The sequence below is a fragment of the Tiliqua scincoides genome, chromosome 11 (genome assembly GCF_035046505.1).
Source record: "Tiliqua scincoides isolate rTilSci1 chromosome 11, rTilSci1.hap2, whole genome shotgun sequence".
NCBI classification, from domain to species: Eukaryota; Metazoa; Chordata; class Lepidosauria; order Squamata; family Scincidae; genus Tiliqua; species Tiliqua scincoides.
In genome coordinates this window covers 7,023,038-7,047,534 of record NC_089831.1, presented here as the reverse complement: position 1 = coordinate 7,047,534, position 24,497 = coordinate 7,023,038, and the positions used below count along the sequence as shown (strand labels likewise).

Genomic DNA, 24,497 nt, shown 5'->3' with positions numbered 1-24,497 from the left:
ATGGGTTCTGAGCTGACTGTGACAGATCAGGAGAGAGATCTTGGGGTGGTGGTGGACAGGTCGATGAAAATGTCGACCCAATGTGCGGCGGCAGTGAAGAAGGCCAATTCTATGCTTGGGATCATTAGGAAGGGTATTGAGAACAAAACGGCTAGTATTATAATGCTGTTGTACAAATCTATGGTAAGGCCACACCTGGAGTATTGTGTCCAGTTCTGGTCGCCGCATCAAAAAAAAGACATAGTGGAAATGGAAAAGGTGCAAAAGAGAGCGACTAAGATGATTACGGGGCTGGGGCACCTTCCTTATGAGGAAAGGCTACGGCGTTTGGGCCTCTTCAGCCTAGAAAAGAGACGCTTGAGGGGGGACATGATTGAGACATACAAAATTATGCAGGGAATGGACAGAGTGGATAGGGAGATGCTCTTTACACTCTCACATAATACCAGAACCAGGGGACATCCACTAAAATTGAGTGTTGGGCAGGTTAGGACAGACAAAAGAAAATATTTCTTTACTCAGCGTGTGGTCGGTCTGTGGAACTCCTTGCCACAGGATGTGGTGCTGGCGTCTAGCCTAGACGCCTTTAAAAGGGGATTGGACAAGTTTCTGGAGGAAAAATCCATTATGGGGTACAAGCCATGATGTGTATGCACAACCTCCTGATTTTAGAAATGGGTTACGTCCGAATGCCAGATGCAGGGGAGGGCACCAGGATGAGGTCTCTTGTTATCTGGTGTGCTCCCTGGGGCATTTGGTGGGCTGCTGTGAGATACAGGAAGCTGGACTAGATGGGCCTATGGCCTGATCCAGTGGGGCTGTTCTTATGTTCTTATGACTTCTATTTATGAACATTTCATTTAGCAATCCTAGCTAATAACAAACATTCTTTCATTAAATATATGCAACCCTTTTATACACGAATTGCTGTTGGTCTGTACAGCAATGTGTGTGTGTGTGTGTGTGTGTGTGTGAGAGAGAGAGAGAGAGAGAGAGAGAGAGAGAGAGAGAGAGAGAAACCCATAGGTTTCCACCATGCGCAGAAGTCAATTCTTCTGTACAGTTCCCTGCCTGTGTGATCATAATGGTCAGTGCAGGTCACTGAGCCCAGGGACGATTGGGACAACAAGCCTGGGGGGAGCCAAGAAACAGAAACAGAGACCCTGGTGCTTTTGCTGAGCAGGCATCAATAATGAATGAATCTGATTGACCTTCCGCCCTTGGCGCCATCTGCGCAAGGCGCTCCTCCCGGCTGCTGCTCAATCAAAGGCGTGTAAGATAGCATGGCCGAGAGCTTTCCAGCTGGTGGAAATTCACTTGCAGCCACAGAGCTTGCCAGGGGTGGATTAACCATTAAACAAAGCAAATTACGAAGTGCGCTGTAGGACCTCGGCCAACCTGAGGTCCCTCATAGTTTCACACCGTCTGCAGGTTGGGAAGCTTGGGGTCTGCCGGAGCCTGCCAAGTCAGGAGATGAACCGAACCAAAATTTGGAGAAGAGAGTGGTACAATTATCTTCTCCACTCAGCAGGACATCACAGTCAAATGACTCAGGGCCCAATCCTATTCGCTTCCAGCGCTGATGCTGGCAGAACCCTGCCCTGCCATATTTTATCCTCCATGTTGGGTTGCAAAGCCCGTCATGGAGGCTTTCAAGTCTGCGTCGGCAAAATAGCCAAAACCCCATTGTGGGGCCTGGGGCTTCCCCCAAGAAGACCTCTGGCAGCCCCACTGGATGCAGTGGTAGCCATTTTGTCACTGCTACACCCAGCGGAGCCACCGGGAATAGGACTGTTAATAAGTGAATATATGAATCAATTGCCAATATGATGATGATGATGATGAAAACTTGTATACTATACTGTTTTTCAACAGGAGTAGTTCATAAAGCAGTTTACATAGTAAAATAAATCAATAAATTGTTTCCCGGTCACCAAAGGGACTCGCAATCTAAAAAAAAAAAATACAGGCAAGACACCAACAGCCACTGGGAAAGACGCCACACTGGGGCAAAGAGGGACAGTTGGTCTCCCTCTTCTAAATAGAAGGGGACACCACTTTAAAAGGTGCCTCTTTGCCCAATTAGCAAGGGTTATTTTTATATTTAATATTTATCATTTATCAATATTTATAATTATTACACACACACTTATGAGATTGGCACATTACTTAGAGTGAAAGACACATACACACAAGATACCCCTTAAATTTCAGAACTTAATTCAGGGCTGATATATATGGCTCTAAAGCCACAGATTTTAGCTAATGACCTCCTTGGTTTATCTGATAAGAGGAAGCAAGTGGGACTGCTGCCTTTCAGTTGTGATGTTTGCTTTAGGTATTGACTGTTAGCGCAAGCAGTTAGGAACAATGTAAATCTAAAACTGATGCATGTTGGATGTGGGAGGCTTAAGATCTCCCTGTGGTATGCTGACATGTTGTGATGTGGTAGAGAACCCATTAAGATCTTTTACATATTTATTCAGTGTGCTAGATAAGCATAGCCAAATATCCGGTTATGCAATAAACAAGGAAAAGTCAGCCTTGATTTATGTTACATTGCGGATGCAGGAAAAACATCACATAGTTCAGACATATGGACTAAAGCCTCCTAAGAAATCAATCAGATACTTGGGTATCAACTTGGGGGGATGTGCATGCATTAAAAAGGACAATGATGATTTAATGCTGAGTAAAGCAGGAGAAATTCAACATTTCCGTTTTCTTGATTCACAAGAGTATGAGTAATTAAGGGCACAATCCTAACCCCTTATGTCAGTGCTTTCCAGCACTGACATAGGGCAATGCAGCTCTGAGATAAGGGAACAAGCATTCCCTTACTTTGAGGAGGCCTCCCTGAGTGACACCCAACTGCAAGATGCAGCACACGTCCCATTGGCCACTGGAAAGCACTGACATCAGGGGTTAGGATTGCGTCCTAAGTCTGCCACCCTTTAAACACTTTCCTGGGAGGAAGTCCCACTGAACATAATGAGACTTCTGAGTCGATATGTATAAGATTGTGTTATAAAATGGCCAAGATTCTTGTTAGTAGATGGATAATAAGGAGATTTTAAGATGGCCAAAGACTACTACTAAATTTCATTTGGAATGGGACACTTTTGTAAGGCTGGTACCTTACAAAAAACAAGTAGGCAAGGATGTCTGGGGCTCCCAAAACTTTGGGGTTGTTATGCAGCCCAGACTTATATGTTGGTTTCAACAGAACAAATACATTTAGAATTAGAGCAAGAGTATGGCCCAGTTCTGATGAGAGATACATTATGGCTTAATACTACAAAACAGCAACAGATTTTTAAACAGATTTTTAAGCAGTATTCACCTGCTCTTCTCCAAACTCCCACAACACACTCCACCTGCGAACCTTTCATGGTACACCTATGTGGCACAACACATGGGTGAAAAATTGCTGCCCTGGAGGGTCACCACAAGTCAGCATAGACCAGCGATTTTCAACCTTTCTCATCTCACGGCACACTGACAAGGCACTAAAATTGTCAAGGCACTCCATCAGGTTTTTGATAACTATCAAGGCACACCATGCTGCCAGTGGGGGGCTTACATCCCCCATTGGCCCTACTAATAAATGACCTTCCCCCAAATTCCTGTGGCACACCTGTGGACCACTTGTGGCACGCCAATGTGCCATGGCGCAGTGGTTGAAAATGGCTGGCATAGACCATACTGAGCTAGCTGGGCCAAGGTTTTGACTCAGTACAAGGTAGCTTCTTATGTTCATAAGCATTTCTGCTCACTTTTCCCAATGGAGATATGAAACCATTTCCAACCCATGAAGCTCTTGTAATGAGAGATCCTACAGGAGCATGGCCAGATCACGAGAGGGATGCATTCACAAAGATTCATCTGTGTGCCTTGCAGTGTAAAACTAGTCCTTTTTAAAATTATTTTTAAAGGAAGAAAATGCACACATGCATCTATGTCATATCACCCTGGAACCAGTTCATTGACTGTATGTAATTATGTGGTGCCAAGGGTCTTCGTGACCAAACTACCATTGGGACTCGGCCAGGTAAGCATCAAATAGGTCTCCCATCCAAGAGGACAAAAAGCCCAGTCTTTGAAAGCCATCATCATCACGCTACTTTCCACCAATTTCCATAATTACAAGCACTTGGGCTTTTGCAAAATTACACTCCAGTGGCAACAGCACACCCCTCTCATCTCTGAACATGAAAGGAGCTGGTGTATGTAGCTTCTTTGTTACACCAGCCCAAGTGGCTTCACAGCACTTGGAGACACTACAGCCCTTGCCCCAGTGTTTTTGCTGTTAAATGACCATTTTCTCTGCCGTGAAATCAATGTGAAAGTGGGCATCGGTGCCCAACTGCGCCCTCCCATATAAGCAATGAAAAGGAGACAAAGTGCCTTCTTTTTTCTCTTGTATGCAGGCAACAGAGCCCACACACGCAAAGGGATTCACCCAGAGGCGTGCCAAGGTCCGAAGTAGGCAGAGCAAACTGTGTCATCGGCTAACACCCATTCAACCACATTTCCACCTAACACATGTACCCTTTGTCAGCCATCACTCGAACGACAGCCTCAAGGACTGCTGCAGCTGTGCAAGGTTCTCCCCTCCCCAAATTCAACCAATGCATTTGCCAAAAGCAATGCATGAAGCTTTGTATTTATTTAAGGCTACGGTCTTAACTGGGGTTTGCACGGTGGAGTGAGTCTCCGCCGGTGCGTGCTGTTGCAAACATTCCATAAAGCATGTTGGGACAGCACACCAGCTAGGCCCAGTGGCAAGAAGGCTGAAGCCTTTCTGCCAGTGCTAGTGTAAGGAACGGTACCCACCAGAGCAGGTAAGGGGGGGAGGGTGATTACATGGGCACAGGTGGGCAGATTGGGTCCAGGAAGGGGGGTGACATTGGCAGCACTTGTTGTATCCTATCCAGGTTCAATCTGCCAACACGGATCAACACTAACATGTGCCGGTGATTTAAGTGGTGCGGGTCTGAGTAGACCCATTGTGGTTCCTGGGGCTATGCCCAGGACCAGAGGATGAACGTCCCTTACCCAGAGGATTCTTTCCATCTGCTACTTCCCTTGCTCAATGTGGCACCACTGCATGGGCACAGGGGAACTTAGATAGGGTTTGGTTGCCCATTCCTCACCCACGATAAGGGATCCCTGCTTTACAATGAGTTCACTTTACAATCAAATCACTTCACAATGGACTTTCGGTAGTAAAACAAGGTTCACTATACAATAAATCAGGGGTGGGCAAACCCTGGCCGGGGGGCCGTTTGCAGCCCTTAGGGTCCCCCAATCTGGCCTACAGGGAGCCCCTAGTCTCCAATTAGCTTCTGGCCCATCAGAGACTGTTGGAGCCCATACTGGCCTGCGACTGCAGGTCGCAACCACCAGATGCAAGCTGCAGGCCGAGTTATAGTCTTGGTGTGTTTCCTGCTTTTCCCTCAGCATTATTTTACACACACCCCCATTGTCTCTGAACAGTTTGTGTCTCCATCAGCGCAATCCTATCTTGCGCTGGAACAGGTAGGCCAAGAGGTTTGTGCTGTATCCAGCGCAAGATAGGGCACCAAAGTGGTTCAACCAGAAGTAAGGAGAAACTCTTCCCCTTACTCCCAGGTAAGCCACTGCAGCCCTATGGGTCTCCTCTGACATGTACTGCCTCCCCGCCTCCAGCTCCCTGCCCGCCCTCTCCTGGGACTGCCCTCCGCCTGCCCTCCCCCTGCCCCAGAATGCCTCCCTCCCACCTCCTCCCCACCCACCCCAGAGCCTTGAGTCGCCCAAGCTCAACCACTGCAAGGCTTGCTCTGCAAGCTGCAAGCTCCATGCGCTGGCGCAGCTTGCTCCCAAGGAGGTGCAAATGTGCTTTACGGCAGATTTGTGACCATCCTAGGTTGGGACTTGCACCAGCCTAACGCGAGGTTAGGATTGCGCTCCATGTGTTTCTGGCTTGGTCTGTATATTTTCCACTGTGCAAGAGGTGTGTGGCAAGCAATTCATTGTTCTCATGTGGTTCTACATGCCTGTATTATAGTTCTCATGTGCATTATAAATAAGCTCAGTAAAATTCATTCATTCATATAAGTTCCATATCTAATACATTCGGTTATGTACATTTATGTACATTTATTCAAATTTGAAATGTAAATTAATTCTTTTTTTCCCCCCTGGCTCCCAACAGTGTCAGAGAGAAGATGTACCCCACCCCTACAATGATTCATCAAGAGGTTCGATGAATTGGCTTGATAGACAAGCCAATTTGCACTGATGTGAATGCAAGCGTTTTGTAGCTTCTCGGCCAATAACAGCATTTTAAATATCATGACTGTTTCTCTCAAGGGAAGGACACAGCCAATGCAAACACTGCTGCATATGTAATATAATTATCTGTAACCTGATAGCCAGGGCCTTTAAAGAGTGCAGTGAGGGAAACAGCTTAGTTCTGTATCGGAAACTTCAACTTGTGAGGTCTTGGAAAAAATGATTTTTTAAAAAAAAATTTCACATGACAATATTTTTACAATACAATGATGGCTCCAGAACAGATTTCCATGGTACATCCCACAAGCCTGAGATGGGTTGAAGAGAGCCAGTGTGCTGCAAATTTTAGACAGCGGGGCTTAAGTTCAAATCCAGTTGTGCTGATTTCACGCCAGTCAAGCTTGCAAATGCTTGACTTATCTAGCCACCAATAGCTCTCTGGGAACCTGGTAAAGAAAGGTCTGTCATCTGCAAGATAGTTGGTTCTCTTTCCCTGCAATCCTATGCATATTTTCTCAGAAGTAAGTCCCACTGAGTTGAATGGAATACGCTCTCTGATAAGTGTGTATAGAATTGTGGCTTATGTATCTCTTGTTCAGTCCCATAAATTAAACCCATGGATGCATGTGGGCAAGCAGGCAAAGAAAGAAAGAAAGAAAGAAAGAAAGAAAGAAAGAAAGAAAGAAAGAAAGAAAGAAAGAAAGAAAGAAAGAACGTCACGTCACGTCACGTCACGTCACGTCACGTCACGTCACGTCACGTCAACAAGAGCACTGCTGGATCAGGCTCAAGGCCCATCCTTTCTAGCTTCCTGTATCTCATGGTGGCCTACCAAATGCCCCAGGGAGCACACAACAAGAACCCTTTATGTTGTTGCTACTCCCTTGCACCTGTCATTCTAAGGTTACCTACTTCTCATGGCTTGTAACCTGACTTTTCTTCTAGAAATCTGTCCAGTCTCCCTTTTAAAAGGCATCCAGGCCAGATGCCATCTCCACATCCTGCGGCAAGGGGTTCCACAGATTAATTACACAAGCTAAGGGAAGAGCCACCGGTGCGTGGCCAGGGCCTTTGCACAAAGAAACATCTAGGTTCAAGCCCTCAGCTTTTCAAATGAGAGTTTCAGGAATCAGGACTGACACCTACCAAGCCAGAGCAGACTCAGTTGGGCAAGGTGGAGGAATGAAACAGTGGAAAACAAAACAGGGTCATGGACTTTGCCACTCTTATTTTCGTGGAAGCCCGTAAAAACCTGTTTGGAAAGCGAATGAATCAAAAAGGGAGAAAGCTTGGCAGTACCAAAGGTCAAGCTGGAAGCGACGTGGGCCTTCCATGATTAGAACGTCTCATATCCTTTTCTACAAATAGCAGTGGGGAGCGGGAGAGGGGGGCAGAGGCCTGGTTTGGATTTGGGAAGTTTACGTAATCCGTTCTCCTGTGCCAGTTTCCCGGCACAAACTCTCCTGGCCCATCCAGCTTACAGGAACATGCTGGCATGTTATTTCCTGAAGCAAATAAGCTTCCAGTAGGGCTAGAGACACCACACGATCGTTGCTCTACTAACCGCATTAAACGTTCTCCGTGTAACACAACACAATGCGTATCACACAACTTTGTTGTAACCACACGGTGTTCACTTATGAAAACATACAAACGTGGCCGCACGTAGCAAGGTAAGACTGAACTGTCAATGCTTCAGAAATACTCAGAAACGCTCAGCTGACGGCACAGGTTCACAAGCCGTTATTCAGAACTGTGTGTGGACTGAACATGAAATCTATATTCTGTCAAAAGCAATTTGCAAATAATGATGCTACCAAGACAGACAAAAATATCTGCAATGTAGATGGGCCCAGGGTTCCCTTCCGGACCCCAGTAATTTGAACTGGCTTCCTCCTGCTCTTGTCGACCCTGCCTAAAGGTGAACACTTTGTTTCAGAGTGCGAAGAAATTAAGACCAGCCTGCGAACAAAGCAAAGATTTTGGAGCCAAGCCGTCCAACTTCTGATCATTTCTGGAAAGTCACTTACAACCAGATCAGCAAACAAACAAGAAAAGGTGCTTGACTGATAGCAAGGCTGCAGTTGGAAATGTCACGTTTTATAAGGCGAAAACAGTTTAAGAATCTTTTCTTATAAGGCTTTTTGGAAACATATGTAGGTAACATTTCCAGGGTAATAATCAAGTTTATTACTGACATTTTAATTTCAGGATAAGGAAAACAAGCTAATTAAAGTCTCCACCTGTTTGGAGATGGGGTGTGGGGGTTTTAACTTTGCCTGTCAAGGGTTGAAAAGTTGTGTTGTTTTTCATCCCAGTGTATGGTGTCAAAGAGATGAACGTGAATCACACGGTGGCATCGGTTGCAGAAAGGATTTCCAGTAAGCTGGAACATGGTACAGAGTCACTGTTACAGCCTTGTTGACACATGAATGTCAGAGGTCAGAATGACCAGAATGTCAGGCACCTGAAAGAGACAGCACTCCCTTGGTTGCCAACTCAGGCAGTGGATTTTAGGTGCTGTCAAGGGGGACGTGATGGGAAACCCAGACCTGTCTTGCCAGGAAGCTCTCCTGCATGCATCCCACTGGAATGAATGGGAAATGGGCGAGAAGCGATCTCCTTTGCAAGCCCCATTGAAGAGTGGAAGATGGGCAAGAGATGTGTCAAGCCCAACTTGGGCCCAATCATAAACACTGCGCACCGGCTTACCACTCTGTCGCAATCCTAAACAGTGCGCGCCGGCTTACGGCGTGCCGTAAGGCACATCTGCAGCCTTCAGCGCTGGTTCTAGCTCAGCACTGGCTGATGCTGGGCTAGCGCTCGTGGACCGCTGCTGCTGCGTGGTCGCCCAAACCATCAGGCGGCAGAGGGGCAGGTGGAGGTGTGGGGGGAGGCAGGGAGGAGGCCTTCCAGGGTGGGGGGAGGTGGGGGAGGGCGGGGAGAGGGCATCTCGGGGGGAGGGAGGTGGGACCGGTAGAGCTCTGCTCCTCGGCATCCAGAGCCTCTGTGTCAGACAATGGGCCCAACATGGAGGCTCTTGATTCTACGGCAGCCCAAGGGTTGCCGCAGAATCAATTAGCCTCATCGCAAGGCCATTTGACTTACCTGTGGGGAAGGGGTGAAAGTCCTCTTCCCCCGAGGAGCCGACGGCGGCTGCCCTGTTGCATGCAGGATGCTGCGGCAACCGTTTCGGCACTGCAGCAGTTCCGGTGCAACAGGCAGCTCAGGATTGGGCTGTTAATCCCTTACTTGAGCCGCTGTTGCCACCTCCCAAAAATCTCGAGGGAAAAATAACACACACACACAGCCACTTGCCTCGCTCCATCCTATGTGTTCCTTTTGACAAAGCAGGAAGTGTGGGTCATGCTGGAAGCTCCCAGAATGTCCCACGCTTATATTTCAAAGCAACACAAGGAAGGAGCAAGGTAAGTGGAGAGTTCCCTACCCTCACTTTGCTCCTCTCTTGCACAGATCCTTTAAGGGACTGGACATGGAAGGACTGAGGTGAGAGAGTAGGGCAGCGATTGTCAGTGGGTGTGCCACAGCACACTGCCATTGGTACTGGAAAGTTGGATAGGATCGGGCCCTGGCACCAAGCTACATTTCTTCAACCAATTTGGAAATGGAAAGTTAAACAGTGTCCCTAAAACCTTAAAAAAATTCCCAGGTTGTAACCAAGAAGGTTGTAAACTGGCAAAAACCAGGACGTCCAAAGTTCAGATGAAGAAAGACCTTCATTGAAGACCGAATGGCCACCTACCTGTCATGGGATGAAGCTGAGGCTGCTGCAATAGATCAAGCACAATGGAGAGTGTTCGCTGCCCAATGTGCTGAATGGCATGGGATGATCTAAGTCTAAGGCTGCAATCCTAACCAACTTTCCAGCACTAACATAGGGCAATGCAACTCCAAGGTAAGGGAACAAACATTGCCTTACTTTGAGGAGGCCTCTGTGACTGCCCCCCAACTGCAGGATGCAGCACATGCCCCACTGGCACAGCTATGCCAGTGCTGGAAAGTTGGTTAGGATTGTGCCCTAAGTCTAGGTAAGTAACCACGAAAAAGGTTGCGGAAAGACTGGCGCGCACAACGGCTGCCAGACATCATTTTCCAGAGCGATAGGAAAAGCCAGCATAAGCAAGGGAACCCAGAGCTGGACAAGCTGAGTTGGGACCCAGCCAAATGTGTTTGTGCCGTTCTGATGGGATGGAACTGTTTTCTAAACAGCTGAGCAACAAATACTCAGGCTGGACAATAGGACCCTGTTTGGCTGCCTCCCATCCGAAAAGCTGCAGATTGAATGTGGCACTGCAGAGATGTTACATACTGTATTCCGAGCAGCAGTAGTATGGGATGGACCAAGCAGTGCTGTACAAAGGAAATTCACACCCGGGGCGAGGAAAACAAGAGTACACACGCACACACTCCCATAATTGGCAGAATTAGGATCCCAGAAAGTGGCTGCAATAATATAGTGACAGGTATTTTTAGCTAATTGTATATACAATATATTCTGAAATGTAATTAAATAAACTTTTTGTGTATGATATAACGCAGTGTTTCTCAAACTGTGGGTCGGGACCCACTAGGCGGGCCACGAGCCGATTTCAGGCGGATCCCCATTCTTTGCAGTATTTTATTTTTATATATTCAACTTGATGCTACCATGGCACATGGCTGCATCGGGAAATGTTACAGATCTGTACTTTGAACAAGCTACGCTGTATATGCTTTTAACAATGATAGTCAATGGGACTTACTCCTTGTTAAGTATGGGTAGAATTGCAGCCTAGGATTGTTAAAACTCTTCCTGCTTGATGACATCGCTTCCAGTCATGACATCACTTTGGGTGGGTCCTAACAGATTCTCATTCTAAGAAGTGGGTCCCGGTGCTAAAAGTCTTGAGAACTGCCGATATAATGGGATATCATGTAATGATATCACGGGATGTAATAATTCCCAATGGGATCACGAAGCCTCAGTTGTAAGGTCAGAGCAACTTTCAGATATCAGGAGATGGTATCCCAGTCCCGCTCAGGCTCTTAGCAGTTGCGCTAAAATAACTTTCACTAGTGCTAGGCTTCATTGTAACTTTCCCAGCTCTCTCTATTAAGAGCATTTGGTTACAATGAACAGTGCCTGGAGGGTATTACAGGGGTGGAGAGTAGGTGACGGTGGGGATGAGGGTGGGTGGATAGGGTCCAGGGAGCTAGCCAAGATCAACGGGGGCAAGGGCCCCCAGACTCATACTTTCTTGGGATTGTGGCAAGAGAAAGGTTGAAGACCACCTATATAATGCATGTTGTTCATTCTCAACATATCTGGTTTTGAACTGCCTTGTCTGGATGCAAATTCGGGCAGCCAGCAACAACTCTTCAAGTGCAAATTTTTTAATTTTTTAGTTAATTGTAAAAACTGCAGGAATTGCCCCTCTGGGTCGCAGACAATCACCCTACCCTGCCCGTTAACATTTTTGTGCCATTATTATTGTACCCGTTGCAAATGCCCCCCCACCCCCCACCTGAATTCCATAACTGGGACCAAGAACAGTGACGCAACTGAACAAGTGGACTGATAGTGCTGGTCTACGGAGAGCAACTCTGGGGATTGGGGTTCAGAACCAGGAGACAAGTCAGAAAGCAGGGCCAAGAAGCAAGACGGAGATCAGGAGTAGTGCAAGGACAGCTACTGAAAGCAAGGCCTTGCCCAGACAGGACATTTTCCATTCCATTCCATTCCAACAGGACATTCCTTCCATTCCAGAAGAACCCAGTGACCAAGGCTAGACTCTTATTGCATTTTCAACAACTGCTGCTTCTTGCCCAGGCAGTTCACACACAGACCAATCAGAACTACAATAGAGCATTCCACTTCTGCCATAAACTACCAGGAATCTATGTCAGAAAGAAGTTCTGTGCATATAAGGAAATGCATATAATGCGGAAGTATTATATGTTGCCTTGAGAATGGCCTCCTCCCACATGTACCTGCCCAAACATTAAGATCCCTAACTCCAGACTCATGCTGCGTCTCCCACATAGGATCAGATGGACAGATGGAAGAGACAGGGACTTCTTAGTGGTGGTTCCCAAGTAGCAGAATGCCCTGTTGACAGAGTTCTGTTCTTCTCCCCCCCCCCCAATATCTGCTGGAAATACTCCTATTTCAACAGGCTTTTAAATGTTCAGTCTATTCTGCTGTTTTAGGGTATGTGTTGTTTTTAAATGTGTCTTTGATGTAATACACCAAACCCTGAGTTTTGTAGTTTTAAATTGTGTTTTACAGCTTCTTACCATTTTAGAAAAGCAGATGGTCATCATCCACACCAGGGGTGGCCAAACCCCGGCCCTGGGGCCACTTGCGGCCCTTGAGGTCTCTCAATGTGGCCCTCAGGGAGCCCCCAGTCTCCAATGAGGCTCTGGCCCTCCGTAGATTTGTTGGAGCCCACACTGGCCTGACGCAACTGCTCACAGCGTGAGGGCGACTGTTTGAACTCTCGCATGAGCTGTGGAATGGGGGCTCCCTCCACTGCTTGTTGTTTCATGTCTGTGATGCAGTAGCGGCAGCAAAGTAAAGGCCAGCCTTGCTTTGTGCCAGGCCTTTTATAGACCTTGAGCTGTTGCAAACCTTCATGCATTCATATAAGTTCATCTTTAATATATTCATTTATGTAAACTTATGTAAATTTTTCCCCTGGGGGCTGGGGATAAGAATAGGCCCTCAGTTTGGCTGTACTTGTCGTAAGAGGCGACTAAACAGTCACCGGGTAGATGGGACTCGTCAGCCTGGGAAGGCAGCTCATCTGAGAGAAGGAAAACTCTGATCCCAAACCTCCACTGCCTTGTGGCTACATCCAGTTATGGAAAAGGCTTCAGGAGTCAACCTCGAGGCAAAATCTGGAGCCGGAGTCCCTGAGGCAGTTCATGGCTGAACAGTCACGTTCTGGCAATTCCTGCAACGCCGCTGGAACCAACCGTATTGGCCTCTGCCTTTCCATTGGACCATTTCAGCGACGTGGAGAGGGGGGATTTGCTGCATGGGTAACAGCCTATCCTCCATACCTACTTTACCCAGGCTTTGCGCACTGGAGAGGACACTCTGTTCCAGAACCACCATTCAGAGCGTGACACCATAGTCTTCCGAGACTGAAGGATGCCAACAAGATGTAAATTTATTCAAATTTCAAATGTAAATTAATTCTTTTTTCCCCTGGCCCCCCGACACAGTGTCAGAGAGATGATGTGGCCCTCCTGCCAAAAACTTTGGACACCCCTGATCCACACTGATGGACCATATGCACCTCACTTCCCAGGCCAGAATCGCTAGGGCCGGCCCCATCCACAAGACCGACTGAGATGGTTGCCTCAGGTGATAAGATGAGCCGGGGCAACTGCCTGTCTCTGCCTCTCATGACTCCCTGACTTTGAATAGTGAGAAACAGAGTAAAGTGGTGGGCTGGTGTGTCTCTAACAGAGGCCAATCTTATTAACCAGCTGCAGATAGCAGGAAGGGTGGCTTGTCCGAGGCTCATGACTTGTAGCTTGGCTCACACTCTTAGTCCGTGCACTGCCATCAGTCTGGCCCTGACAAGGTCAACCGCTCGACACAAGGAAAAGCCAGGAATCATCAGTGGATCTCGCCGCAGGGATTAGAAAGGCTGCTCTTGAATGCAATACCGGCTCAGCGAGCTCTCTCATTGACAGGCGTCTGCTCCCTGCCAATGTCAGCTCCATTGACACCCACTTGACAGCCAGCCAAGCCACTGGCAGAGAAATATCCTTGCAGCGAACTGGGTCTTCTCCTTCCCCTTCGCAGAAAACAATCTGGTTCACTTGACAAATTCAGAGGCACTTACACTGACCCCCCAAGGAAATGCAAATGTTCTACCCAGTTCAAGAAAGGCCCATTAAGAAGAGTTTGGACTCACCACAGTGGCAGGAGAACAAAGTAGCAGAAAGAAAGCGACAACTGCACACTCCAGGCTCACTCTCGGTGCTGCTGAATGGCAGCAGATGCTGCAGCATTAGAGGCTCCAGGAGGGATGCTGCACCCCTGACCGAAGCACTGACAATGCGCACCTTGCTGAAATAAGAAGTTGTCTTCAGCAGTCAGGCCATTGATGCAGCCTACACAGACTGGCGGTTCTCCAGGGTTTCGGAGAAGAGGGTGAGTATAAGTGAGTTTCTCCCCATCCTCTCTGGAGATACCTGGGCCCTTCCATGTGCAAGCACTGAGCTATGCCCCCCCCATAAAGGACCTGGGCAGGGAAAACCAGAATCAACCAGACTTCTATTTCACAGACTCTCCAGCCGCCTTTGCTGGAACCATATCAGCATACATCAAGCTAACTTAAAGGACCTCATTATGAGATTGCCTGTGCTCCTCGGTCAATAGGACCAATGGTCCTGCAGATCTCATCAGCCTCCGAGGTTCAGGTTGAGAGCAGGTGAGAGAGGGCCTTTTGGGTGGCAATACCCAGCCTGTGGAACTCCTTACCCAGGGAGGCAGTTTTCTTCCCCTCTTTTATGCTTGTATTGTCTTGTGATACTGTTGTGGGCTTCATCAGAGCTGAAACACACTGCCCCAGCACAGGGATGTCACTTCAGGATTCTCCCTAGAGGAGACACTGGTGGCGTTCCTTGTCCTGTGGAGGCTCCCAGCCTCCAGAGGAGGGGGGACGCAAAGCTGCCAGTGCCTCCTCTGTAATTACGGCGAAGCCTGGGGCTAGTCATGCACCCCCTCTTGCTGTAGCGCCCAGGGCAGGTGTCCCCTGGGCTCCACTCTAGCTACAGCTCTGTGGTTGATTGTGTAGGCTGCTTTGAACTGCTGCAAAGAAGGATAAAAACGTGCAAGATAATAAAAAGGCAGCTTGATTTTGATTTTGAGTCAGATCATTGGTCCCTGTAGGCAGGGTTGTTTCGCTGCAGTCTTGCTGCCCAAGGTCATTTTAGCTGCAGGCACCATGGACTGAACCTAGGAATGTCTTCATGGCATGTGAATTACTTGTCTAACTGATCAAAATCTCAAGGCAATTATTATTTTTCACATTTTCATACCACATTTTTATCCCTCCAAGGAGCTCAGGGTAGTATATACAGTTAAGAACATAAGAAGAGCCCGACTGAATCAGGCTATAGGCCCATCTAGTCCAGCTTCCTGTATCTCACAGCGGCCCACCAAATGCCCCAGGGAGCACACCTGATAACAGGAGACCTCATCCTGGTGCCCTCCCTTGCATCTGGCACTCTGGCATAGCCCATTTCTAAAATCAGGAGGTTGCACATACACATCATGGCTTATAACCCGTGATGGATTTTTCCTCCAGAAACTTGTCCAATCCCCTTTTAAAGGCATCCAGGCCAGACGCCATCACCACATCCTGTGGCAAGGAGTTCCACAGACCAACCCCCCCTCCTTTTGTCCTCACAGCAACCCTGCAAGGTAGGTAAGACTGAAGAGAGTAATCTGCCCAAGGTCACCCAGGAAGCTTCATGGCTGAGAGGAGATTTGAATCTGGATCTTCCAGGTCTAAGTCCCAAACCACCCTGGCTCTCAAGACACCCGTTGCTATACCATACCCAGGCTTAAATTACCATTCATTTAAAAAAAACAAAAACCAGCCAGCGGTTATGAAAAGGAGAGTGAATACTGTACTGGCATTACTGGTCATATCAACTCCCAACACTCACTCTTAATAGCTAGTTCGCTGCCAAGGCACCTTTTTCCTTATTACTGCAGCACAAAGTCGACATCGCACATTGTGTGCGTGCAAAAACAGGATATTTATATACTGTAATTGGGGGCAGGAGAGGAAAGTCATTACAGAAGATCTTGAACAAATGAGTATCCATGCTACTTTTTGAAATGCTTTAGGTCAGGGGTGTCAAACTCGTTTCATAGAGGGCCGAAGTTTGCATTCAGGATGCCTGCTGAGGGCCAGAAGTGACATCATTAAGCAGACAGTGACATCATTAATCAGCTGATGGCCAGAAATCAGCACTTTGTTATCATATAGAAGCTTATTAACTGCAAATGGCAGAAGAGAAAATATGCAAATCTTGATTGTATTTCAAGACATGGGAAAGCCCAATTTTCATGTGGGCTGCTGTTTCAGCAGTAACACCTCAGCACTGCTCAGCAGCTGAGAGCCCAAGGGCCAGATAAAAAGCTGCCAGGGGCCGCATCCAGTCCCCTGGCTTTATGTTTGACAACTCTGCTTTAGGTGTTAACCATTAAAATGATGAGCTAGAAGGCTGAATGGATCAAAGGGAATGTCAAAAGGCGCTCACAACGTCCTTGAAGCCAGGGAAGCCAAGTCCAGCCAGACCAGGGGTGGACTGTATTCTTGCACTCTAGGCTTAAGGCATGGAGTGGAACGGAATTGGTCCTCCAAGACCCTCAAAAGTCCCATGGGAGAACTGCATGGTTTCTTTTAAGGACTTTCCTCTTCCAGTTTAGCATCCAAAAATCCACCCTAGTGTGTTTGTCCACTCACTGCTAATGATGGGTTTAAGGTGGAGGTCTTTCCCAGTGCCACTATCCAAAGTACTTTCACTAGAGAGGGAACCCAGAATTTTGTGCCTATGGAGCAACTGTTCTATGAGGGAACTACAATTCACAAGACAAATAGATTTCAGTAAGATTTCTCTGAAAATAGATTTTGGGCATCATTACAGGCAGCAGAATGGAAAAGAGATAAACTGGTGCATAGGAAATCATCCGGCTGAGTTCACACCAAAATGGACAGCTCTTGGGTAGCTCCTGTTCATTTCTACCGGTTTGCGCAGGAGACCTTCCCAATGAAAAGCACCTTGTGTCAAATTCATCAGGAGGAAGAGGAGGGATCTTCCACTTCAGCAGCAACCTGTACCTGTCAAGGCTTGCAGAATTAGAAAGGGTTCAATAACCAACTGAATGTTGTGCTCGCTCGCTCTCTCTTTCACACACTTCCCCACAATCAGATTGTTTCCCAAACTCCCTGCATTCTTCCCACTAAAAGCATCTCAGCCTGAAAGCCATAAGGTCCAGGTTTCATTTAGCAACATCACACCTACAAATGAAGAACTTACCTAAGCATAGATTTCCATAAGGACTCCATACAATTTGCATATCCTGCTTCCCAGGCAGAAGAGAAATTTCACAGGCAGCGCTTGGGTTTTGTTTCCTTGGGAAGAGAGAGCACTGGAGGCTTTCACCATCTTGTAATATTTGTTTTATTTACTTATAAACAGAGCACAAAAGGAGGCACTTTCAGAAACCACTTTCACATTTGCTACCCACATCAGATCTCGGGGGGGGGGGGGGGTCGCTGAATTCCAAAAGGAGCTTCCCCAACACTACTGCTCCTTCTGCCCCCCCCAAAAATGCAGCTTCTTCTTCTTCTCTCTCTCTCTCTCTCTCTCTCTCTCTCTCACACACACACACACACACTCTTTTGGGGCGCCTTCCCTTCTCCACTGGAACATAATTTCTATGAATTATGATATATAAAACTATATAGACTGGCACAAAGTGTGAATGCTCATTTTCACAGAAAATGTTTGCATATACTGAGACCCAGGACATTTCTAGCTCCTTTGGCTCCCAGGCCGTCTTTTTGAACTCAGGACCAGGTATGAAGCATCCCCCACCACACACCCCTCTCATGGGCCTTGGTGAGAAAGGAAAATGTAAGATCCCAGGAAATTTTGGGGGACCCTCCTTTGGCTCCTGGGCCCTTTTTTTGACCCTGGGCCTGGGTACAATTTACTCCCTGAACCCTCCTCTCATAGGTCCTGTTTGGTCCCTCCCCTTAATTGGAGCTGAGTAGGTGGTCACTTTCTCCAGACTCTGCCAGCCACCTTCCAGACACTGAAGACTGATCTGGATGTGTTTATTTACTCTATTTTTTGTTAACCCGTCCAAAGTCCAGACGGGTGGTGGCAGGATTGGCAAATAAAATTGGATAAAAGACACTATCACTAGCATATTAGGAGGTTGATGTTGGCAGATGGGAAATCATTAACCCAACTATAAGATTTAACTGCATGATGAAGTGTTCTAGATACTGACATCGAGGAAAGTGGATGCATAAATTCTGATTCAGGAAAGGCCATAAACGGGGAGCTTGATTTGTTTGGTAAGCAGAGTACATTTTTGGTTCTTGGTTTTGAACATGCCACTTTTAAAGCCACAGGTTATCTAAAGCATTTTCACAACAACAACAAAAAATCATTAGTTTACAACACAGTAAAGTTTCTGTTTTGGGTAGAAGCCTTGTATAGGACTGTATGTAAGCAAAGCACAAGGAGGGAGCTGTCCAGCTGAACTATCTACACACTCTCCTCTACAGACTGCACAACAAAAGCCCTTTTCAAAGTCAGCTGTAAGGGCTCATGAGGTGAGAGAAGCTGAACAGGGAGGCCTGCTTGAGGAAGACTTGCAAAGAGAAACAGCTGATTGTCCAACTACTTCCATGAAAAGGGGCAACAAACTCAATTCCGAACATTTTATAGGCTTTAGCTCTGCAAGAGTTGACACAGTAGAAGCTTATTTTCAGGACAGTCCCTTCCTACATCTCAGGTGACGTTTATGAAGAATTTCGTGGAAGTGCAATTATTTTTTTTAAGTACATCTGGCAACATTTGTTAGGGTGGCGTATGCATGTGTGTGTGAGATCCACGATTCTTAGATGGTCTGTGGATTTTGTCAAAAGAAAAAAATGTGAAGCAATTCTGGACATGCTCAGAAACATAAGAAAATGTCCAAAAAAAGGCAGAAGAGTTTCTATGCTAACAACATTTTCCAAGGTGGGAAGGGTTTTGTTTTTATATACAGTGCGTACTCTCAATTCTAGTACGGATAAATGGAAGAGGGGGAAGAACTGCATGGATGCATACATCCACTGTGCGTGCCTGGGAGTCAGGGCAAAGGACTGACATACTGTCACCATCTCCCTTCTCCAGCAGCCTACACTGAAGATTTCTCCAGCAAAAGAAGGCAACCAGAACACCTCTCATACCAAATGTTTGGGGAGTCACCATAACCTGGACATAAACATCCTTCCTTGTGTGGTTAATGTGAATCATAGCAGGCTGTTTTTCCAACCATCAGAGGGTAACAGAGCACAGGCATTGATGGAGGTAGGAAAAGCTGTGGGCAATACGGGCGCTTCCCCCTCCGCACTGCCGATTCTTCCTGTCACCTTAGGGATAGAGGGAAGCCCTCCTGTTGCTGAATTCTCTTTGCTCCCAGAACTGAAGAGCAGAAAGAGAGTTCAGGAGCAACAGCACAAGAAGCTTGTGCTTATAAAGCACAGTCCTCCAGTGCCATTCTCCTCGTTGGCAGTGGGAACAGCACTGCCACATGCAACTGCAAGACCAATTCACCAATTTCACCAGATGGCACCCATGTCTTACATTAACTAATATGTGCCCGTGAGGTTTATGGATGGGTAGTCGAATATACAATGCGGACACCCTGACAACTACTTTAGGAGCAGAGTTAGAAATCTAAGTAAAGTTTGCACCCCCTTCCCCAGAAAGCTTTCTTTGGTCAGTAGGAAAGACCAGAGCTTCTATCTCAGAGAGAACTTTAGCTTGCTGGATACATTAAGCCTGCGATTCCCAAATTGTGAGCTGTGGCTCCCCAGGGAATGGAGGAAACCAGTCAGGGGAGCCATGGAATCCTTGCAAAAAAAACCCCACCCTATACAATGTACCTGATTGTAGCCCTAATGGTGAGTCACAGCCAATGGCCCAGTAGGTCAAGGGAGCTGCCAGCCGAAAAAGTTTGGGAACCACTGCACTAAACTATGGGATTACAACCAGTTACTCAGCATTTATGGTAACTGGTAACAGCATTTATGGCACTACACTGCCCCCTGCTGTAAGAACTGCACTCATTAACTGAAAACTCTAGCCAGTCAATGCAGATTTGTACTTATTTATTTGTTTATTTAGCCTGCTTCAACCGCAAAGATTTGTAGCCCTGTTTGGTCCACAAAAGAAACAAAAAGTAGAGAATTCAAGGTCACTGGTAGTGCAACTTTCTCTGGTCAAAGTTTGTTTTCCTCATTTTGGCTAGTAAACTCACAGATAATCTACATGGTGAATGCCAAGCATCTTGTGAAAGCAGACTGCAACAGCTGCTGTTATCAGGCACCATAAAGTTAGTACAGCCACAGGAAAAATAAGAAATGTTTTTATTCCCATTTAGACATTGCTGCTATTTAACCAAAGAGAAAAAAAATACAAAGCCTGGCCTTTACTTTAAGAACAGGACAGTACAAAAATAAGATGTATAACCATAAAAGACCCTTAAATAATTCTAAACAATAAAAGATTTTTGGGCAGCTGGGGAAGCTTGTGTGGGATTCCACCTTTAGCATCACAACCACCAGTTAAAACTGAAAACGCGACTTAGATTCTGGATTTGGAGAGTGGGGGAAGGGAAGACAGGTATTAACTGAACGGGTAGAAGAGTCAACGTGGCGGCGTGGTCAAGAATTCCTGTTTTCACAAGCTCCAAGAGTCACCAGCAATTAGTCCCTGTGGTGCAGAGAGGATTTCTTTGCTAGTTACAAATTACTGAAAGTTGAAGAACACTTGGGTACTTGCTTGCAGATCAACATATTGAGGACTGGGCAGCAAGACCTCTCGCAGAGCCCATGATAGTCCATAGTGATGGTCCAAGGCTGAGTGCTGTCCATTCATAGTAAGCTCCAGGCATTGCAGGAGAAGATCTTTTCTCTTCCCCTGCTCCCTTAAAAGCCAGCTGGCAGGAAAGACTATAGGAAGAAGAGCTTTTCACAGAGTTCAATGGCTGGTTCATGGTGGAGAACTTGTCCAGAAAGAAAGGCCAACTTGTGAGCGTACTTGCAGGGGGCTGGCACTCTGATAGTACCCGACCAATTCCAGTACATGTGGCAAAGTTTAAAAGTCAGTCTATGAAAGACAAGGCAAACAAGAAAAAGCCCATCAGAATTCCTGGCCCCATACTTGATTTTTCTGTCCATTAACAAATACTGAATGGATTGACTTTTTTCATCATCTGACTCATAAAGCCCCCCTCCCACACACACACACTCACTCATCCTGTATACTAGGCAACAGTGGTGTACAAACTAAAAGCAAACGAGTTCTGCCTACAAGCTCACAATCCAAATTAAATTACAGTACAAACAAGAAACACAAGGGGGAAAGCAAAGGGAAGAGGTAAAGTTGCTGTCTACTAGTGGGTACAATGGAGAACACACACACACACACACTCCAGGGAAAGAAGCATTGAAGAGCAAGAGGGAAACCAAGAGAAAAAAGTGAGAGCTTGTTAAAAGTGACAGGAAAGGAAGTCAGGCAAATGAACAGAAGAAGGACCTTTAATTCATCCAAGGTGCTGGTTGAGGTTGAGCATTTTTAACTTGTTCATAAGTGATCTGCAGTGGAGGTAGGCAGAGAGGTGGCCAAGCAGACGTGTTAAAAACCGAAGCAGATCAAGAAAGGCTCCAATAGGACCCCTCCAAACAAGGTGAATGGGCAAATAGTAAAATTTTGCTCTGCAAGGGCCTCAGTCAAACGGGGCTGATAGACACTGGAAGAAAAACCTACACAAGGAATATGTATTCCCCACATGCATTATTTTCCTGTTTGACAGGCTTGTGGAAGAACAAAAGAGGGAAGCGAGAAAGAAGAGACAGCACTGCTGTTTAAAGCAGGAGACTATTCTGTTTGTTATTGACACACTTTTCTTATTTTATGGATAGCATTTTGCTTGAATAGCAGCTAGACAAATGAGATGACAGAAGCCAGTTCTGCTATATTTCTTACAATCTCTCACAACTGTTTCCTGATCTTACATCATTACAGAACATATACACAAGCATTTGATATTCTGTCTTTCAATTAAACAGGCCAACAAACATTTTGCTTCCTTAAACGTTACACCAATTCCTGGGTATATTTGGGGTGCTGATTCCAAAAATGGCATCCGTTTTGCCCTATCACGTCTAGTTTTGGAGACACAGCGTAGCCTCTTTAGAGAATGGTTCAAGCAGCTTCCTCATGAGGAAGCCTACACCATAGCTTCCTCATGAGGAAGCTGCTTGAACTATTCACTAATGAGGCTATACTATATCTCCAAAACTAGACATGACAGGGCAAAACGGATGCCATTTTTTTGAATCGGCACTCCAAATTCATATCAAACCACCATAAAGTTTGGGAAAAACCTTTCTGACCCTCAATTTTCTAGGCCTGTGTTATTCTTTCTAGTTGAAGTCATATATAAAAGGTTCAACTATAGAAACACCATCCCTTTACTGCCAGGTGATCCCTATCTCTATCAGAGGATAGAGATCACAATCTTGCAAAGGAAGCTTCAGTGAGCCAGCGATTACCACAAAGCCCAACGTACTAGAGAGGAAATGCCTGAGGACTACCAGTGGCACTCTCAGCCAACCTGGAACTCTTCCAGAGTGAGCAAGTTACATTTTTAAAAGCAAAATACAAGAAAGCACCCTCTTCCTAAATACTTTTTGATATATGCAGATTTAAGCACTGCTTGCTCTAAGCAGCTGATGTGCAAATATTTTTGAAGAATTCTAACTGTAGTAAACAGAAAACATGAAATTACACTCACCTCTGCATGTGATCAGGGCTGAGGTTGGCCGTGTTTGTTACACAGATATAGTGAGTAGGGATGCCACAGCCTTGTCGTGCATGGTGAGCAACTAGGTAAAAATCCACCCTAAGGCAAAATTTAGAAGTGAGAGATTGGGGGGGGGGGAGAATCACTGACAAACCACCTTTATTTCCAATAAAAGAGCAACAGGGAGCAGTTTGATCCTTCAAATCTTTCAAGAATACTGAAGAAAAAGAAAGTTGAGCAACGAAAGCTACAGTAAAGTCAACAGGTACGCTGTGCAGTAACACAGCTGGCAAGGCACCTGTGCAGGATTTTCTGAGATGTTCTGAAAAGTCATGAGCTAGCCCCCTCCTCCTGCCACAAACAGTAGCCTTCCTTGAACATCTCCCTGTGCTATCTTACCATGCCTCAACTGTCAGCCAAAACAGCCTCTGGCCACATAAGAAAAAAAGTGACCGAAGTGTTGAATTGATATTCTGACCAGTTATTTATCCAAATATGGAACTATTATCTTGCAGGCAGCATGTGGGGTCATGCAGAGAAGGAGCTACGTGACTGACACCTCACTCACCAATCTCGACTGGTGACCGTATGATCCACCACTGTGCCCGGACAAGGAACTGTGAAGTGCTCAGTGACTGCCGAGTAGATGTTGGCACTGATTTTCTTTTGAACCACAAACACCGCCATTTTAGGCTGATAATTATTAAAAGCTTCAAAGCATTTCTGCAGCTGTGGGATCTCATACTCCTGCACCGTTTTGAGTTGTCCGTCTGACACCCCATCTCTGTAAACCACTATCTTCTCAGGGAGTTGGTGGTTGACCTTCAAGAGAACACACAAGTAAAAAAACAAGCAAAGGCAAGAGGGCTGGATAAGTCAAAACTACAGTTCCTTCTTGGTAACTTGTACTGCTTCAGAATACACGTGTTATGTACCTCACTCAATCCACAGCAGATACAGCCAAACACATCTCTCTCTCTCTCTCTCTCTCTCTCACACACACACACACACACACAGGGAAGATTATGGCAAGGTAGTTAGCTGCAAATGACAGAAGAGAAACTGCAAATCTTGATCTTATTTTCAAGATATGGGAGACCCAAGAGTCTCATGGGCTGCCCTTTCAGAACTGCTGCTTCAGTCACAGCTTCACTTCACAGCTCAGCAGCAGACAACAAGTCAACAGAAGTGGCACTGCTGAAAGGGCAGCCAGTATGATAATTGAGTTATCTCAGCTCCTCGGCAGCATTTCCTTCTCTCACCCCATTGGTCTGCCCCTTCCTTCATAGTGTCCCTTGCCTTCGGAAGCCTTCTTCTGCCTCTCCCTTCCAGAGCCTCAGCACTGCTGCTGAAATGGCAGTGCTGGGACAGCCCAAACACAGGGCTGGATAGAGCTTTCGGCAGTCACATCTGGCCCGTATCTGGTTTGACACCCATCTTCTAGAGCACCATGAGCAAGTGGCAGTTGACTGCCCCAAAGAGCCTGTAACTTTAATTTCAACAGGGTGCAGGAAGGCAAGAAGCATGGATAATGCAAGAAATGCAGTTATGCAATTTAAAATTCCTGGTGGTTGAGAAGGACTAATGGGTTAGG

At 46.4% G+C, this 24,497-nt stretch overlaps 1 protein-coding gene across 4 annotated transcripts in view; it reads right to left on the bottom strand.

Annotated features, from left to right (window-relative positions):
• Positions 1–20,145: 20,145 nt before the first annotated feature.
• PIWIL2 (piwi like RNA-mediated gene silencing 2) overlaps positions 20,146–24,497 on the bottom strand; it is a 39,773-nt gene continuing 35,421 nt past the window's right edge. For 3 of the 4 annotated variants that reach the window (XM_066639508.1, XM_066639507.1, XM_066639509.1), the window contains 3 exons: positions 23,472–23,725; positions 22,895–23,002; positions 20,146–21,204 (listed from right to left, as the gene is read on the bottom strand). In XM_066639508.1, coding sequence (XP_066495605.1) covers positions 21,048–21,204; positions 22,895–23,002; positions 23,472–23,725 — 519 coding nt within the window. In that variant the 3' untranslated portion in view covers positions 20,146–21,047. The remainder of the gene's footprint in view (positions 21,205–22,894; positions 23,003–23,471; positions 23,726–24,497) is intronic. The other variant, XM_066639510.1, reaches the window with a different exon arrangement.